Source organism: Marmota flaviventris, chromosome 10 (genome assembly GCF_047511675.1).
Source record: "Marmota flaviventris isolate mMarFla1 chromosome 10, mMarFla1.hap1, whole genome shotgun sequence".
Taxonomy (NCBI): Eukaryota; Metazoa; Chordata; class Mammalia; order Rodentia; family Sciuridae; genus Marmota; species Marmota flaviventris.
In genome coordinates, this window is record NC_092507.1 from 101,092,490 (window position 1) to 101,111,522 (window position 19,033).

General features: G+C 49.4%; 2 protein-coding genes across 4 annotated transcripts; one reads left to right on the forward strand and one right to left on the reverse strand.

Annotated features, from left to right (window-relative positions):
• Positions 1–45: 45 nt before the first annotated feature.
• Positions 46–11,149, forward strand: Cyb561d1 (cytochrome b561 family member D1). Of its 2 annotated transcripts, none has more exons than XM_027922048.3 (3): positions 46–1,716; positions 2,199–2,236; positions 2,810–11,149. In XM_027922048.3, the coding sequence occupies exons 1-3, from the start codon at positions 1,569–1,571 to the stop codon at positions 3,311–3,313; spliced, it is 690 nt and encodes a 229-aa protein (XP_027777849.1). In that variant the 5' UTR covers positions 46–1,568; the 3' UTR covers positions 3,314–11,149. The 2 variants fall into 2 exon arrangements, with proteins under 2 accessions (XP_027777849.1, XP_027777850.1); XM_027922049.2 differs by having other exon boundaries at positions 46–1,583.
• Positions 11,150–11,710: 561 nt separating this feature from the next.
• Positions 11,711–17,080, reverse strand: Amigo1 (adhesion molecule with Ig like domain 1). 2 transcript variants are annotated; one of them, XM_027922066.2, is made up of 3 exons: positions 16,778–17,080; positions 14,730–16,348; positions 11,711–14,358 (listed from the first exon to the last, which is right to left on the reverse strand). In XM_027922066.2, the coding sequence occupies exon 2, from the start codon at positions 16,247–16,249 to the stop codon at positions 14,768–14,770; it is 1,482 nt and encodes a 493-aa protein (XP_027777867.1). In that variant the 5' UTR covers positions 16,250–16,348; positions 16,778–17,080; the 3' UTR covers positions 11,711–14,358; positions 14,730–14,767. The 2 variants fall into 2 exon arrangements, with proteins under 2 accessions (XP_027777867.1, XP_027777866.1); XM_027922065.2 differs by having other exon boundaries at positions 11,711–16,348.
• Positions 17,081–19,033: the final 1,953 nt, after the last annotated feature.

The following is a 19,033-nucleotide window of genomic DNA, read 5'->3' on the forward strand; positions in this document are numbered from 1 at the left end:
AACACAGAAAAGGAAGAAAAACAATGTAGCAAAATGAGTATCTTTACTGTCCCCAACCACACCCTAGGAGGTTGAGATGATAGGCAACCAGACTCCAGATCCCAGTATTTGCCTGGAAATAGGTGTCTTTTACACACACACACACACACACACACACACACACACACACTTCTGGAGTTTGTATCACAGGAGAGTCTTTTTTTCAGATAGGATGATGGGCATGTGTCTCTTAGCAGGCTCCCCTGAATCTCTGGTCCCACTGGGAAGGAAAACTGGAGGGTGGGGAGAGCCACTCCTCTGGCTGTATCTTGGGTTTCTGCCCCAAGTCTGTGGGAGTTGGGTTGTGGTGCTTTTCTGGACTTTCAGCAGCTGTAGGTCTCCATCCCTCTCCAAATAAGTGCCTCAGTTTCTCAGCTATCCCTTCCCTTTCCCATTTCCTACCAGCAGCCTCTTTTCCTTTTGTTTCCTTCCTTCCTTTCTTTCATACTGGGGATTGAACCCAAGGCCTCGTGCGTGCTAGGCAAGTGCTCTACCCCAGAGCTACATCCCAGCTCTTTTTATTTTTTAACTTTTGAGATAGGGCCCTGCTAAGTTGCTGAGACTGACCTCAAAGTCACAATCCTCCCGCCTTGGCCTCCTGAGTAGATGGGATTAAAGGTGTGTGCCACTGTGTCTGACAGCAACCTCATTTTCTCAACCACTTAAGCTTGACTTGAGTTAGGAACTGCTCTCAGGATGTCCTTGATTTATACTGGACAGCTTGTTTTTGTCTCTTCCTGGCCTGTGGGTGTTCCCTTAAGGACTTAGTAGAGCCTCTCCAGGTACGGCCTCCTTGGGTTGGACCACATCTTTTTTGGAGATGGGAGGGGGAAAGGGAGATCACTTGCAGAACTTGGGGTGTGGGAGGCTTGGTTGCTGAGGATCACCTTGCTCCTCAGGGCTGAGCAGCTGTTGTGGGGGCGGCAAGGACTGGGAGTGCCCTAGTTCTTCCCAGTATCTCTGGGGACAGCTACTGTGCAGATGGGGGATGAGACTTGCATCTCCTGCCTTTGCTCTTCAAACCTAAATTCACAACATACAGGCACTATTTTTTTGTCCTTGTCCTTTCCTTTCATTCTTCCTTGCTTTTAGGCAGGGGGGAATCTTGTTCCCTTAACAAACCAAAAGAGAAAATAGTAGGAGAGTGAACAGCGAGGGCAATCCAGTACTTCTGGGAAGCTGCTCACAACACCACTTTCACACTCTTGGGTCACCATACCAAGTGGTTTCACTGAAATCAGCTGCCACATAAGTAATTTCCATGGACGGCTTGAGATACAGGCCCTTGTAGACATAGCTACAAAGAAGCTGGGCTGCAAGCTGTCCTGTGAGGGGTCTCAGGGGAGCAGACCCTCTGGGCAGACGCGCTTCTCCCCCAGCCCCCAGAGGGCGCTGTGGGCGTATCTGCCGCACTGCCGGCGGCGTCCCCCGGGAGGAGCCTCTCCTGCAGCCGCCGCAACCGCCTCCGCGATTGCAAACCCGGAAGACGGCTCTGGCATCTGGACTGTGCGGGCCGGCCCAGCACGGCCATGCAGCCCCTGGAGGTAGGTCTGGTTCCCGCTCCAGCGAGGGAGCCGAGACTGACCCGCTGGCTACGGAGAGGCAGTGGGATCTTGGCCCACCTGGTAGCTTTGGGCTTCACCATCTTCCTGACTGCGCTGTCCCGGCCAGGAACCAGTGAGTGTGCGGGGCGGGGCCACGGAAGGGGGCGGAGCCGAGGTGCTGGAGGGGCAGCGCTGGAGTGCGCTGAGAAATGTGGAGCGGGGGACCCCATAAGCAGTGGAAGGGCGAGCCACTGAGAGGTTTTAAGAGCCTAGTGGGCGGGGCCCGGGGAATCCTGGAAACGTGGGACTTTGGATGCTGTAGGGGGAAAAGGCCAACGATTGAACAGATGCATCCTGACGAAACATGCAGTTAAGGAGGGAGGCTGAGGACTGGACTGACAACTGAGAGGTGCCGAATAAGGAACTCAGGCCAAGTTGTGTGTTTTCAGGGTGGCCCTCTTGGCCTCTTCACTTTGCCCTGAGTTCCTGATTCTTGATTAGGCTTGGGGATGGTATGCTGACCTTTGCACTGAGACCAGATTCTTTGGGGTCCACTTAGCCACATGGGCAGAAACAATGGAACCCAACCATCAGCCTGTTCTCTTTGATTCTTAGGTCTTTTCTCCTGGCACCCTGTATTCATGGCCTTGGCGGTGAGTTTGGGCGATTCTATCAGCAACTAATTTGTTTAGATAAGCTTAGCTTCACCTCTGAAGAAGCATCCAGATTTTAGAAGGCTCAGCCTTTTCTAAGATACCGAGAGGAGAAGAAGGAGAGAGGTGGTGGAGAAGCTAGGGCCTCATTTTTTCCCTGCAGCCTGTGGGATTGGGAAATGTGGAGGGCTGGGCCATAGATAAAGTGTCAGGTGGTTGAGAAGGATGGGTGGATATGGAACATATTTCTCCAATGGGGCCTGAAAGGAGGATATTGAATTGGCAATATCCAGTTATTGGCCTCCCTTACCCCCAAAGGTCAGGAGGAAGTTTAACATCTTGAACTGTTCCACTGGCCAAGAAATGGGAGGGGGATATTAGCCTGAATGATGACACATGCACTGAAGTGCTAATTCTTAGTTATTCCAAGGCTGACTTTATGAAGCAGAAGGTCTTGGTGAAGTTCTTAGCCTCTACCTTTTGTCCTCTTTGCATGGACACATGAGAGAACCTCCTTTTTCTCAGGCCTCCAAGCCAGACCTCAGGCTCACTGGCCCTCTCCTGTGTTCACAGTTCTGCCTCTTCATGGCTGAGGCCATCCTCCTCTTCTCACCTGAGCATTCTGTGTTCCTCTTCTGCTCCCGAAAGGCCTGGATCTGGCTCCACTGGGCAGGGCAGACCCTAGCCATTCTCTGCGCTGCCCTAGGCCTGGGCTTCATCATCTCCAGCAAGATCCGAAGTGAGCTGCCCCATCTGGTATCCTGGCACAGCTGGCTAGGAGCACTGACATTACTGGCTACTGGTGGCCAGGCACTATGTGGGCTCTGCCTACTTTGTCCCCGGGCAGCCAGGGTCTCCAGGGTGGCTCGCCTCAAGCTCTACCATTTGACATGTGGACTGGTGGTCTACCTGATGGCTACAGTTACAGTGATTCTGGGCATGTACTCAGTGTGGTTCCAGGCCCAGATCAGAGATGCAGCTTGGTACCTGTGTCTGGCACTGTCCCTCTACCCAGCCCTGGTGATCATGCACCAGATCTCCAGCTCCTACTTGCCAAGGAAGAAAATGGATATGTGAGTGCTTCTGAACTCTGAATCTGGTTGGAATACTTGCCTTGGATTTCAATCATTCCTTGGTGACCTTCAAAGGACCCACTTCAGAAGTGGTTGAGTTTTTGCACTTAATGGCTGGGCCAGGTGCTGCAAAAATGGCTGTTGTTGAGGGATGACTCAGTGGGCCAAAATGGGGAAGTACACTGGATGCAAGTAGAAAGTGATGGAGAACTTGAGCCTGAAGCCTCCACTCTTGATGGGAAACAGAAGTATTAGGTGGTGGTGGTGGTGATGATGATTTCTTGCTTGTGTGCCTGATAAAGAGTTGGGTTCCTATAAGTTATGAAGGGTAGCCATGGATATTTAAGTCCCTTTTATGAAATCAATGTGATATAGTAGAGAGAGCCATGGGTCTTGATTATGGTTCTCTTAGGCTCTGTTGTACATCCTTAGGTAAGTTCTATATCTCAGGACCTCATCTGTGACGTGAATGTATCTGAACAATCTCTAAGTTCCTTTCATCTCTTAATCTTCAGTGTCTGTCAGGTTGATGTCACAGAACCCCCTCCCAGTATGGGACTATGTGGCCCACTTAGCAGACTCAGGATATAATTCTTACATTCATTCTCCCTTTACTCCCCTGGAGGGGCAGGTCAGCCCTCATAGTCTTCAGAAATCGATGCCAGTTTGTCCCCTGGATCAGGGAACAAAGGTTAGGCACTGTGGTGATAAGGGGCCCAAGTGAGGACTCCAAGATGGCAAAGGCACTAAAGTCACTTTAAAGTTTTTGGAGGAGCAGAAGTGCATTGACTTAACCATGCCTTTCACTCCTGATTGGGCTCCTTAGCTCGGCTGAGAACTTCCTTCAGCCCACCTCAGGATCTAGGCTTCAAAACCTGGGTGTGCTCCTTTCCCTGACATCTACTTTCAGGGCAAAGTAGTCCTGAGCATCTTGTATTCCTAGGACTCAGGATTTTGCCTTAGCACATAGCTTTTAGAACAAAATAAGGGACAAGGAAATGTGGTCTGAGGAAACTGAAGTCTTCCTTGTTTCCCTTCTCTCCTTGTCAGTCTTCTGCCAGCTCTTTGGCCCCAAAAGGGGCTGAGTTTGGTGCCAACCAGTCTGGATTCTCTTTCCTGTAGAGACCCCTCCTAAAAGTCATTCCCCAGGTTGCCCTTGGTGGTAAGATTGGATGCCAGACTGGTTAGCTGTGGGTCTGGCTCACTTGGAGATGGGACCTCCCTAGATTACGGCAAGAACTGAATACAGCTGAGCCAGGAAAGCTGCTGTGCAGCTTTTTATGCAGGGAGATACAGCCCACTGGAAACTCTGGTTGGCCTGGATTATAGAGGCTGGAGCTTCAGTTTCCAGGACCAGAGAGAGGCCTGGTCCTTGATGTCAGTAACTTGGATGCCCCAGCCTCCTCTCCAGGTGCCTCAGAAACAAGAAGCTGGTATGATTAAATAGCAAAGGAAAGGGGACTACAAGGGCAGAAGTCTTCTCTCAGTGGTCCTCACTATACTTCTCCTGGGTGAGTTGAGCATCTCCCAGGAGCTCTCTAGACACTCTAGACACTGAGCATCCGAGGGAGGCCCATGCTGTACAGAGGATGATTGTACCTGTCTCTTTGCCCTCTTTCTGCTCTCAAACTATCCAACATGGTATGAAGTTGGAAGAAATGTTACTGAGGACCTTGAACCTCTAGGTACTCCTGCTGCATGAAATGAGATTCTCAGCTAGGGTCATTTTGATCCAGGAATTATTCTTTTTTCTTTGCCACGACCAGTGCTGAGGGCCTCACCCTGTCTATGGGAGGGCCAGGTAAGGTTTACCAGCTTGCTCTGCAGGCGAAGCCGGAAAGCCCAATCCTGCTTGAGGTGTTGCCTCCACCCAGGTGGTGCGGGGGCTGGTGGGCGGACGGGCAGGCGTGCTGACAGCCGGGAGTTTGCGGGGGCTGTGCCATCTGATGTCTATTCCCAGCCCTGGGAGGAAGGGGAATCATATATATTCTGCAGAAGGAAGGGACCCAGCTGTTGTCTCTCTGACCAGTGGGCCTGGAGGGCAGGAGCAGGGCAGAGAGAATGAGGACACAGATCGTCTCCTCTTGCTTAGCAGGTTTGACTAGAGTATAGGGAGATCACCAGGAGAGTCTTTCTGGCAGGCTAGATGGGGTGGGGAAGGGACTTCTCTCCTTCTCTCCCATCTTCCCATTTCTCCCTTTATCACCACCTGCCCTCACATCCTGGGGCAGCAGCTGGACCAACCATGAGAACTCAGTGCCAGGGCACTCATCCTCCAGCTGGGATCTCAGTGGCTGCTGGCTGCCTGTGCCTCCTGGCTGTGTGCTCCCTCCTCCCTGCACCCTCTGTTCTGCGCCCCCCCCCCCCACCCGTATCTGTTCTTGTCTGGGGCACTAGCTGTGCTCCTAGGCAGCAGGCAGAGGCCTCAGGGGAGAAGCGAATGGCTGCCCTTTTGCCCTTGTTCCTTGACTAGGGAAAGCTGCTAGTAGTCAGCCTATTTTGCTTTTTTAAAGAAAAGCCAGGGTGCTCAGATTAAAATTTTAAAATTTGTCATTTGCACAAATTTCCATATTGAGTTCACTAAGTCCTGATTCCATGTTTGATAGTGTTCCAAGTTTGATTATATTCAGACTCAACCTTGAGGACATTAGAAATATAGATGGTTTTGTATCCAAGTGCAAATGGTAATGGGATTACCGTTCTGGGTTTGCCTACCCCTCCTAAGCCCCCATCATTCCTATAACCACCCCTTCCCTTGAGCCCCATAGGGACTGGGGGTGGTACTGAATGGCAGGAGCTCTGCGTCTAAGGCAGTCTTCCAGCCTCACCTCCTTGGCTTTCAGCTCTATCCAAGACAGGCTGCTATCACTTGCCAGCCTGTGCCTTCTCCCCACCCCCTCACAAGGCAGATCACCCTTTGCCACTCCCTGACACTGGCTTGTCTGTCCTTTCTCATTGTCCCACCCTGCCACCCCCATGCATGGCTGCCGTGGGTCTTGTTTTCTAGACCTCACTGTGGGAGATCCAGGCATCCTCCCAGAGCCAGCTGGCTGCTGTGCCAAGACCTGTTCAGAGTTAATAATAATCATTAGCTGAATGGTGCTGGGGCCTTTGAGCTCCAGATCTCTAAGCACTTGCAGGCTGAGTCAGCCAGCCCTCACCTTCCCCCTCTTCTTGGGCTGCAGAATGTAACAGAATGGGAAGGCACTGTGGGAGAGGAAGGAGTCAGGCGTCTTGCCTCCTAGCTGTACCTTGAAGCTTCTCTGGAGCAAGCACTGAGAGTCTGTTCAGTAAACTAGGCAGGCCCAAGCTCCTGACAAAGGTCAAGATATGTCGGGAGCACAGTGTATGCTCAACTGAGAGGTGTTGATAGTGCTGGCTGAGGACCTTGAACCTCTAGTATTCCTGCCCTTCTGTTTTCCCTGCTTGGTCTTCATGGGACCCCTGGTCTGGATGCCCCAGCTGCTGCTTTTCTGGTGCCCCTCTGTAAGCTTAGGGAGCAGGGAGGCTTCTGGCTCAGTGCCCCTGATGCTCCTGTGTTTGGCTGGCATAAAGAACTGTGTGTCTTGAAACAAAAGGTATATTGGCCTGGGAGCTGGGAAAGCTGCTATATGGGTCAACTCAGCCCCTAACACTGGTGTGGGTGTGGACAAATCACTTGCTACTTGACCTGCCTCACAGGGATGTTGTGGGGTTAGATAAGAAAATGAATGTTAACAGGCTTTGGAAAATTCAAAGTGTTAAACAAATGTAAACAGGTGATATTACTATGTTCTTGTCTTTTTCTCTCTCACTGAGCCTGGCTCTGGTCTTTAATGAAGGCTTCCTAGGGAGGCAATTAACAGTTGTGGATAATGGTGTTTGGGGGACCCAAGTCTCAGAGAGGTTGTGTGACCACCATAAGAGATCACACATTTCTTCCTTCTAGCTCTTATCCACTACTGCCAGAAATGCCACCAAGACCATGACTTGTGAGGTTTGCCCTAAGTGGGGCTGACTGCAAATCTCTGTGTCATTACAGTTGCTCCCTGGGTTTAAACAGAAATGCCTGGAACTCATCTTATTCAGGAGCTGCTGGTCACAAGTCTATCTAAATCTTTCCTTCCTGATTCTGCCCTTCAGAAGGAAAAGAGGGCACACAAGCCAGTAAAAGGAGGAGCAGTAGTAGTGAACACCACGCTGATAGCAAACCCCTCTGAGCCTCAGGTCCTCATGCCCAACACTGAGGATATAGAACTGTAAGGGTTTATATCCAACTGTAATGGCTTCAGGAGCCTGGTTTAGTTTCCCTTCCCTGTTTCAGGCTCTAGAAATAGGATCATGGTATCCTTTTCCTCAGAATGCTTCATTGGAATTAACATACACATGCTTACACATACACATACACACACACACACACACACACACACACACACCATGAAAGAAGTTCTGTTTAAATTTCAAATTAGATGAAGGATACTTTTCCATTCCATTTGTCTGAGAAGGGGCAGCAGTCTGCCTGGAGTGGACAGAGACACAGGAGCAACAGCAGTATGGAGGCTTGAATGTTTGTTTTTTTATCTGGATTGTTTTTACTGTCCTGGGATCCAAGAATAAAATACGAGTCAGGCATTGAGGGTATTAACCTCAGCCATTCTCTCCAACACAGGCACAAAGAAGACCTAAGCTGAAAGGTGGGAAGGTTGTGCCCCAGAACTGCCCTGGAGGGTGGTTGGAAGAAGTTTCAGCACCAGACTAGGCTATAGCAGACACAAATTACCTCCAGTGGGACAAGTCCCCACCACCACCCCGAAGACTTGGCTCATCACCAAGGTGGCCAGTCAAGAATAACGGTCCATTTCTAATCCACCTGCTGTTGTCAGAATTTCCCAAATGAGTTTTTTTTTTTTTTTCAATGTTTTGCAATGCTAAGGATTGAACTCAGAGCCACATACATGCCAAAAAAAACACACTACCGCTAGGCTGTACCCCAGCCCCGCCAATGAGTTTTTAACCTCTCTTAGGAGGAGATTAAGGAAACATTTCAGGGTATTCTGTGGTATTCGAGGAGCCAACCCTTATCTCACAGAGTGTACATGTATGGCCCCCTAGTGCTCCTATCTTGAAAGCAGATTCCCAGTTTCCTCACAGTGTTGTGTTTGTTTGTTGTTTTGATACTGGGGATTGAACCAGGGCCACTTAACCTCTGAGTCACATCCCCAGCCCTTTTAAATATTTTATTTAGAAATAGGGTCTCACTAAGTTGCTTAGGGCCTCGATAAGTTGCTGAGGCTGGCTTTGAACTCACAATCCCTCTGCCTCATCTTCCTGAGCTGCTGGGATTATTGGTGTGCACCACCAGGCCTGGCGCTCACAGTGCATCCCAGGCATGCTGTTTCTGCTTAGGCCCATACCAAGAACAAATTATGACCAAGGGAGGGAGCAGTGGGAGGTAAGGAAAAAGCAGCACAGATACTATCTAATTCCAGTCCCCATAACTGTGGGCACATTTACACACACACACACACACACACTCAGATTTGGGGGCAGTGATTCTTTGCCTATGTATGATAGTGCCAGAGGGCATCTGGCAGTCTAACCACAGGGCTCCATGTCCTGACTCACTGAATATGGTTCTCTTAGACCATGGTTCTGTGCCCTCTGTGCTCTAGGGACAATAACCAAGGTAACAACACTGGAAGGCCTCAGGGCGCGTCTCAGTTTCTTGACCATTTGATATCTTCCACCTGTCAGTGGATAATAACCCTAATGAAGGAGCTCGATTGGCAGCTGCTTTACCTTTCTCTTAAACCACAGGAAAGGAAACACCCAGCATAGACACACTGCAGCATGATCAGAAAAGCCAGTGGTCCTACTACAGGGGCCCGAGTCTTGGTGGACTCAAGCGGATGGGAAAGTGAAGCTTCACCACTGGTTTCCTGGGAGACGAGTGATAACAAATACAAAAAGGGGAGAAGTTGAGAGACCAGGTGGAGGAAAGACTAGGCTGGCCCAGGCACTGAACTCTCGGTTTCTGTTCTAAAAGGCAGCTGTTACTAATTAGCCTCCCCTAGGCTCCAGAGTGCTACCCAAGAGGAACAAGGGAAAGTGCCACAAGACAAGGCAGACAAAATCACACCTCCTGGCCAGGATCTAGGGAACTTCTTGTGGCTTAGGGGTGGGGCCAGGCAAGAAGGGTTGAAAAGATAAATGGATTTCCTTGGAGTAATGGAGAGAGGAGTGTCAAAAGTCAGGCTCAGAGACAGGGCTTGGCACAGGCCAACAGCAGAGGGAAGAACTCTTAGTGTTTTCCAGCCTGTTCTCTTTACCAGCTTCATCCTCTTGGCCAACTGTCAGCCAGAGGAAAGACTGCTTTGCAAAGATGAAACATTGTACACACGTGGATTATGGGAGAGGTCTGACATGAACATCTGTCGTTTCACTGATAAGGTTGATGTGGCTAGTTGGGAGAGGCATCTCTCTCACTGGCATTTTTTTGGGGGGTGGGGGGGATTCACCAGCTCTTATTGTTCCTCTGAAGTAAAAAAAAAAAAAAAAAAAAAACTTTCAAAAAAAAAAAAAAAAGACAACTTTCCAGACAATGATTAGGATTTTATAATAGAAAGAAAATGTATAATTATAGAAATTCTGATTATTTTAATTATTATTATTTTTGGGTACCAGGGATTGAACTCAGGTGTGCTTAACCACTGAGCCACATCCCCAACCCATTTTTTATATTTTACTTAGAGATGGGTTCTGAGTTGCTTAGGGCCTTGCTAAGTTGCTAAGGCTGGCTTTGAACTCACAAACCTCTTGCCTCAGCCTCCAGAGCCATTGGGATTACAGGTGCTGATTCTTTTCTTTTTTGGGATTTACTATGACAGTCCCCTTCCAGAAGTATCCAGAGCCTAGCCAAAGAATTTGCCTTGTTAGAGTTTAGAATCAGTCCGATTTCAGAAAGGCTATGTTTGATAATAAAGTGAGGACTTCATTCTTTCATTCCATGAAATGCCCAGGACACACCAAACTGTCAGTGAATACTAACCTGCCCATTAGGTGAATAGAACTTTACCCTAATTAAGATGACTGCCAGTTGCAACATGAAAATATGCTGGTAATAAAAAAAAAATGTGTTAAAATTAGCAGTTTTCCACCATTGAAAAAAAAAACAAAAAACCCTCAATCCAAGCATTTTCCTGTGGTACTGTTAGTAAGCGCAATGTAGACTGCAGGGACCCAGGAAATCTTCAATTAGATAATCCTAGCCTAGGTAATGGGATTTCTAAACTCTTGCCTTCTAAGCCTCAGTGACATTTCTTTTGAAATCTGTCAGTTTGGAAACTATGGTCTGCTAGTCAAAACAGTACACTGCCTAGTTTTGTGTAGTCTCTGAGCCACTGACAGTTTTTGCATTTTCAAATGGTTGAAAAAAAAAACAATTAAAATTTCAGTGTCCATAAATAAAGTTTTATTGGATGCCATGGTGTGGCTATGGTTTGAATGTCCTCCAAATGTTCATGTACTAGAAGTTGGTCCCATGGTCCCAAGTGTGGTGTTGAAAGGTGGTAGAACCTTTAAGAGGTGGGGCCTAGTGGGAAGTAATTATATCATTGGGGGCACCATCCTCAGAAGAGACCCCAGTTAGGTCTCATGAAAGCATGTATAATAAAAAGAGCAATCCTGGCCCCTGACTATCTCTGGCTTCCTATATCATGACATGATGTCTTCTACCCATACTTCACTATTGTGATGCTGTCCCACGAGGCCCTCACCAGAGGCCAAGAAGATGGGAGTCAGGAGATCTTAGACGTTTATCCTCCAAAACTGTGAGCTAAATAAACCTCTTTTCTTTGTAAAATATTCAGCCTTGGGTATTTTGTTATAGCAGCAGAAAATTGACTAATACATTGGAACAGAATCACATCATTCATTATTGTCTGTGGACGTTTTCCCATTATAGGGGCATAACAGACTATGAGGTATAACAGTGCAAGGCCTACAAAGCCTAAAATACTTACTATGTGACTTGTTATAGAAAGTTTGCTGACTCCTAGTCTTTATTTATTGGTACTGGGGATTGAATTCAGGGGTGCTTTACCTGAGCTACAGCCCCAGTTCCTTTTATGCATTTGTGTTTTTTTGTTGTTGTTTTGTTTTTTTTGAGACAGGGTCTTCCTAAGTTGCTGAGGCTGGCCTCAGATTTGCAATCCTCCTTCTTCAGCCTCACAAGTCACTGGGATTACAGGCATGTGTGCCACCATGTTGTCTGGCTCCCCCTAGTCTTTCTTAATGCTTAGAAGGTTTTGCCTATGTCCTTATAACAGCATTTAAAGACTCTTTCCCCAGACAAGCCATATCCTCTGAGGTACAGTGAACCCCACCCACAGGCTGAAAAGATAAATAAATCAGCAATAGACTATTCCAGAACAGAGACTCAAGCCAGGTTTAATCGTCATTGTCTAGTTTTCAGAGTCCAGAGGCTCTGAGGTTTGCCAGCCTGGGTGTACACAAGAGGGAGGAACAGTGTCCTGGACACAGGAGAAGGAAGTACAGAGGTCAGAACACACACAAAACTGGAATCAGTTGGCTTTGCTCTCCCCAGCTGGGATGTACCCTCCTGGCCCCTTTGGGGATGGGGGCCCACAATACAGGCAAAGAAAGATCACAAATGATTACACAGACAGATTGTAGAGCCCTATCATCTTCTGTCTCCAGGGACACCTGCTACCTGGGAGACTATCTGGTTTATGGGTGCAGGGGAGGGTGAGGGGAGGAGGTAATCTCTCATCCTTCTCTCATCCACACCTGGCAGTTTTCTACCTAGGGTTCTAGGAAACTTACCTATGCTGAGTATTCAATCCCCCAAGCAAAGAGTTACCTTTGGGTTCTATCAACTGAAACCACTGCAAGAAGATAACCAGTTGAACCTCTTTGTGGGGCAGACAGCTACATCTTCCAGGTGTCTCAAATTAGGAACCAAACTAGTGGGTATAGCCAGGCGACTCAGAGCTGCTTGGTAGGACTTAGAAAGAAAAGGGCTATCCTAGTCATCAGAAGCTCATCTAGAATGTCCCAGAAGGCTTGCTTCATTTGGTATTCACCTTAAAGAGTTAGAGCCCTAGAATATAACCAGACAACTTTCCTTCCCTACCCTTATCTTATCAGGGCATTAACCGGAAGAGGGAGTCACAGCTGCTTGGCCCCCTGCCAGTTTTCTTCTGGGCCCTTCACTGTCCTGGTTCTAGCTTAATGCCTCATATACTGTCTCTATGGAAGCTTCTGAGGAGTTTGTAGAACCAGCTAGTGCCCCATCATCCTTCTCCCAAGGTCTTCAACCCATGCTCCCCCTAACTCTAGCCTTTACAAGGAAGTGATTCAGAGCCATGGAGATATGGGTGAAGATACAGGTATCCCAAAAATTAAAGTAAAAAATTGTGTATTTGAGGAGCCTGGCGTGCTCACCATCTCTCCTATAGCACAAGAAAACTGTGTGCATGATGTTGTGCACATAGGTGTAGACCATTGCTGGGGACAATAGGTTCACTGTCCTGGTAGAGGTCAAGGTGCTGGTGTGCATGCATACCTATGAGCATGCATACCTATGAGCATGCAACTACTTAAGGGAAATTGCTGCACCTCTCTCTTGACAAAACTGGGATATTAATAAAGGATGGACAGCAGCCTTGAGATCCCAGGAACAGATAAGTTGTCAACTTCCAGTCCCCTTCCCCATCTTAATAGGCAGTGTATGAGTCAGGCCCTCTTAGCAAGCAGCCCTCACCCTCAGGTAAATAACACCTCTTGGAACCTAAAAATCAGGTCAGAAAATTAGAAGACCTGGAGAACTTCCAATGGACAGGAAACATGAAAGAGAAGAGACACTGATAAAGACCAACATCAGAGAACATTTTCACCTTTGCCTTGCTCATCCCCCTGCCAAAGCTCAGAACCACCACCTCCCGGACCTGCAATGTGGTCAAAGAGAGAAGTTAAAGGAGCACTCGTCTCCATAGCCAAAGTGTCCTGCAACCCTGGATGGAACCTAATGGGTTTTTTATGTTCCTCTGGACTGACAACCACAACTGCACAGACCTCTGGCTGAAAGGACTGGGATGGCAGAACTTCCCTGTTGGAAGTTTATTACCACTGTCTGCCTCTGCTGCAGGACTGCCTGCGGCCTTCTGGAGGGCAGACACCTAAGCTGTACTCCAAACTACATTCTAGGACAGAGACCATCCAATTCCAAACCCCTCAGATGACAAAACCTCATGCTTTGGTTTTGCAGCAGGAGATCTCTGAAAGGAGCGAGGTAGCCTTGTCAACATTTGAGGAGATACATATTGGGTCCCCTCTATCTCAAGCCCAGTCTCACCTGGCTGGGGCCGCACCTTCCTAGACTCCTCCCTTTGCAGAGCAGCATTATAGGGAAAACTCAGAATCCTGCCTGAGTTGGATAAGGAGACTGAATGAAGAGATGGCATACACAGAAAATCAGGTAGGTCCAGCTGGCTGCTACATTATAGAGGCTGGTTTACCCTCATCCTTCTAATAAGAGTGGGCCCACAGACCACATCTATGACAGGCATCCATAATCGCTCTGCCTTCTGCAGCCCTCAACCTGTCTGACACACACATGCTGGAAATCAAATGTTAACCAAGGCTTTCCCCATCCAGGGAATTAGCCTATCTGAAGTTCACCCCATCTATAAATTTTGGGCTGGCACCTATTTCTGTGACAGGGATCCTTTAGTTCATGCTGTATGGGTATCTGTGCCACTAGTCCTTGGACAAGGCATAGATACTATATCCCACATTGCTGCCATAACAAACAGATGACAGGCCAGGCTCCTGCAAAGATCCATCCACCCGGGGCTCAGGGGGAAAGAAGACTTCAGTGGGAAGTCTCACAGCGCTTTGGGGAGTGCCACTGATCCAGGTCTCAGCCTTTTCCTGACTCATTTTCCAAAGGTTTCCAATTCCCCAGCTGTGAAGTGTGACTTCCTGGCCAAAGACGATACTGCAGCTTTCCCAATGTGGCTCCTGTGGAGGCTCCCCCAACACACACAACTTCATAAGTGTGGGTGGGAAGAGACAGAAAAAAATATTGTTTTTCAAATGGTTTTCTCTTAAGGAGCTAGGGATGACCTCAAAAAAGTTTTGGGAATGTGCTTTTCCTCTTACCCCTTCCTCATTCCCATCCAGCTCTCACACCCTCCTCTTCCTCTGCCACACTGAGAACTTCCAGGGCTTTGGGTAGGGGTGTAGCATTTGCCTGAGGATTAATATATCCATATTTGAAACTCGTGGCAGCCACACCCACATTGGAATCTTGCCTGCTGTTGTACCCATGACCAATTCCCTGGAGGTCAGGAGGAACCCACTCCCTTGGGCAGCCAGCCCTCTCTTCCATCCCCTCATATCCTTCAGGGGTGCATTACCTCTCCTGGGGCAGAATCTCCCCACCAACCTATCCTGCTCACACCACAATGGGCGTATCAGAGAAGACCGAGCTGACTGATTCTGGATCTGACATCCTTCGTTGGCCCTTGCCTGTTGCCTCAGGCACTGGCAGGGTATTTCCTGGTTTGAGCTTGCCATTTTGACCCTGCCCAGGTCCAGCAGGTTCCAGAAAAGCCACCCGCCGGTCAAAACCATCATCTTTGTCCCCACCACCCATAGGATCATGATTGGGTGTGGTACTGAGCATGGAAGAGCTGAGGCTGTCTCCTTGATGGCTGGAAGGCTTCTCTACACCCCGGCACCAGCAGCGGCAGGGGGTGAGGTACAGGTATATGAGGACCAGGACCACACTGAGAATACAACCTACTAGGGTGGTGTAGGCTGTGTTGAGGGTGTCATGGTGTCCGTGCAAGGTAAAGTTGTACACTTTCAATTCCACGGACAGTGTCTCGTTGAAAGTCTCCCCCATGGCATAGCAGGTATATACACCCCCGTCCTCAACCTGCACTTGCTGGAAATGAAGATTGCCATCCTTGGACACTGTCACTGTGCCATTGGCCATCTCATCTAGCACCCGTTCATTGCTTGGTGTCATCCATACCTTGGTCATCCCCTGCTGCTTAGTATCACACTTTATGGTCAAGGTGTCACCCAGATGAGCCTCCCAGGCACTCTCCTTGTACTCACTGCAGTTGAGGAAACTCAAGTTGAAGACATTGTGTAGCTTCTTGGACCTCATGCAGTACAGATCCTCCTGAAAGTCCATCACGGAACTCAGCTGCCGATATTGCCAGTGTGAGAAGAGCTGGTAGAGCTCGCAGTTGCATTGTAGGGGGTTGTTATGCAGATACAGTCCATTCTTGATCCATGCTGGCAGCTTCTGCAGGTCAGTCAATGGCAAGTCCTTCAGCTTGTTGGAGGACAAATCCAGGAGCGTTAATTTGGGTAGTTTGGCTCCTTCTTTGACCAGTTCCAGAGGGAAACGGGAGATCTGGTTCTGGCTCAAGTAGAGTTTCTGCAGCTGGGCCATCTCATCAAAGGCATAGCGGTCCACTGCAACAATGTGGTTATTGTAGAGCAGCAGCACCTCCAGAGCTTGCAATTCGCTGAACAGGAATTCGTCCAGTGTTCGCAGCTGGTTGGAGGAGAGGTCCAGGTAGCGCAAGTTGGGTACAGGGGAGAAGGCCTCAGAGGAGATGAAGTTCAGGTGGTTGTGGCTCAATAGCAGGGAGTGCAGGTGGGTCAGGGGTGTGGGGGTCCACTCTGCACGCAGGCGGCTCAGGTTGTTGTGGCTGAGGTCTAGGTGTGCAGTGTAGCTGGGCAAGGAATGGGGTATATTGGGGAGCTGCTGCTTGGAGCAGCTGAGGATGTTGCTGGCGCACAGGCAGGCAGCTGGACAGCTAACCACAGGTCGTCCAGCTCTGGCTACCTCAAAGAGGAGCAGGAACAAGGACAGCAGCAGGAGCCAGAGGCTTCTCAGGTCAAGCAGGGGTTGCATAGCGTCACTAGGGAGGGCCAGGAAGGCCACAAGGAAGATCTGGGAGGGAGTCACCTGGGCATGTTCTGATGGGGTGCGAAGGGTCACTTTCACGACAGGCTTTAGAGAAAGAGAACAGGTTTGTTGTTACCAAGGGCTCTGGAGCCAAGGACCACCACTCCCACTTTCCCCACCCACTCCTGCCCCCACCCCCATTGGGCTAGAAGAGAAAGGAAGAGATACTGGGTTTCCAAGCACTGTATACAGACAGGCAATGGGCTCAAAATACCAGAGTAAAAGAGGAGGTGGCACAGGGCCTGCTGGGCTGGGGTCAGGGGTATAGGACAGGGGTATGCACAGGATGCCAGGGGCTGTTAGGGGTCATGGGAATTGCACGCGAGGGGTTCGGAGGTGGAGTCAGCAGGGCCTTTGGGAGGCGATGAAGGAAGGTCAACAGGGCACCCGACTGAGTAGGGCGCGTCCTGATAGGGTTGAGGGTCCCCGGGACCTGCAAGGCGGGCTCCCCCCCGGGACCTCTGGTCACTGCACCTGCTCAGCGAGGATGCGTCTCAGCCCATGGTCAGTCCGGGAGCTCCGTCGCGGCCTCCCCCGGCGGCGCCTCACTGGCCTGCCTGTCACGGCACCCGCCTTACGCAGGGGCCCGCGCCCGGCAACATAGCCTCCAGGGGACTTCCTGGGCTCCGCTCTGCTCCCCTGCACTGCCGCCTCGACCGCTGAGCCCGCCGGAGCCCACCAAGCACGGCCGCTGCCTCCGGGTCTGCGGGCCTGGTGTGGAGCGGTGCGGGAAGCGGGAGGCGCCGCGATCCTAGCCGAAGGAGCAGCGTGGGGGCAGCGAGCCCGCGCGCGCGCCCGTCACCGCCGCCGGAGCTTCGGGGCGCGTGCGCGCGGCGGGGGCGGGGCGCACGTGCGTGTGTTTGTGTCGGAGCCGGCCGGGCGGTCGCGCGCTGGGCCCTCGGCGGGTGTCAACCAGCTGGGTCGTTTTCTCTCTGTGAACCTGACCCGGCTGCTCAGTTGGTGCCACAATGGGCGGCATAGGCCCTTTCCCACTTCCTTCCCTCCACCTTCCTCCATCCCCCTCGTTCCCCTACTACTCTTCTCCCTGTCCAAACCCGAAAAGTAAGTCAAACTGGAGTGAATTCGCTGCAGCTGACTCCGGGGCAAGAAGCGTCGCCTGTCTTTTAATTTTCCAAATTAAAGAAATCTGGCTCTCCCGCCTGTCAATGTTGGCGGGAAATTCGTTAGTCACGTTTAGAAATTCCTCCTCCCTTCTCTCTGGGGCTATGAAGTCCCAACAATTTGGGGAAAGGTTTTTATTTGTTTGTTTGTTTTTGTTTTGTTGTTGTTTGTTTTTTGCCCGTGCTAGTCTCAGTGCCACTAGTCCATAACCCTGGAAGTACCCTGAAAGGCACAGCCCTGTAGCAGGCAAGCCAGCTGTGCAGGAGTAGGGGAAGGGAGGACTATCCCTGGTGTCCCAGGGCCCAGGCCCTGGGATCCCCTGCCCCCGACACCCCTGGTAGATTCCCCCGCTCCACCCGCTAAACACACAGCTTGGACTGCATGGGAGCCAGGGGCAGGTTCCATTCCTGGAAACTCCCAAACTCTTCCCAGCCTGAAGAAAGTAATTCATCCCTTAGGTTTGGCCACTTGCCACCTTTCTGAACTAGTACCAGCTCTCTCCCCCCTGGATATAGAGCAGTTCCATCAGAGTTTCTCTATTACCTAACTCTCAATATTAAGGCCAGGGGTGGAGGTGAGGGTGACTTCTCCAGGGTGGCCCCTGAAACAGGAAGAAGCTGTTAACCGTGTATGTTGTTGAGATGGGAGTGGGGCGATGAGATGTAGGAAAGCCAAGATCTTATAACTCAAGATTTCAGCTATTCTTCAGATGGTGGACACTGAGAGAGAAATTAACATTTTATTCTTTCTAGTCTCTTACAACAGCAAGACTACGACTGAAATTAATGTCTCAATAGATTAGCCTGCTAAGAGTTTTACAAAGAAAGAATTTATATCTGTCACATATGTTTTACCATGAATTTAAGTAGATGTATTATCTCTTTAAGGAATACTAGCATGTTAACCTTATGCATAGTGTGAAAAATGTTTTCTATTCATTCCAGGTATTAGTGATAGGGGAGAGAAGAGTCTTAAAATCACATCACATTAGTTATCTATTGCTGCATAACCAATTACCCCAAAACTTGGTGGCTTACTATAATATAATTAATTGTTTTTCATATATTTTTTTTTTGTCAGAGATTCAGGAGCAATGTTGAGATAGTTGAGGTTTCTCATGCAGTTGAACACAGGTGTATGTCATTGGAAGACTTTACTGGAGCCAGAGGTTCAACTTTAGCAAAGTGTGCCTTACATGGATCTCTCACATGGCTGGCTGTGAACAGGAAACCTTGGCATTTCTCCATGAAGGCCTTTCCACAAGACTACTTGAGTGCCCTCACAGCATGGTAGCCAAATTCCCTCAGAGCAACAGATCCAAGAGAGAACCAGACAGAAGTCACATGACTTAACTCTTTGAAGTTACAACTGTCACTTCCACTTTGGTCACAGACAAGCCCTGATTTCACATGGAGGAAGACTATACAAGGGCATGAATTTCAGGAGGAGAGGCTCATTTGAGGGCCATTTTGGAACTGGCTATCAAGCACATCATCTCTCAAGTTACATCTATTTTTTAATTTTGAAAAATTTCAAATATACACAAAAGTAGAGGAAAATAATACGATGAATCCTCAAATATTCATCATCCATATTCAGTGATTATTG

What these genes read in the sequence shown, in the direction of transcription:
- Cyb561d1 (XM_027922048.3), top strand. Translation starts at nt 1,569, where the DNA reads ATGCAGCCCCTGGAGGTAGGTCTGGTTCCCGCTCCAGCGAGGGAGCCG. An exon ending in GCTGTCCCGGCCAGGAACCA is followed by an intron (nt 1,717 to 2,198) that starts GTGAGTGTGCGG and finishes TTTGATTCTTAG; the next exon opens with GTCTTTTCTCCTGGCACCCT. An exon ending in CTGTATTCATGGCCTTGGCG is followed by an intron (nt 2,237 to 2,809) that starts GTGAGTTTGGGC and finishes CTGTGTTCACAG; the next exon opens with TTCTGCCTCTTCATGGCTGA.
- Amigo1 (XM_027922066.2), bottom strand. Translation starts at nt 16,249, where the DNA reads ATGCAACCCCTGCTTGACCTGAGAAGCCTCTGGCTCCTGCTGCTGTCC.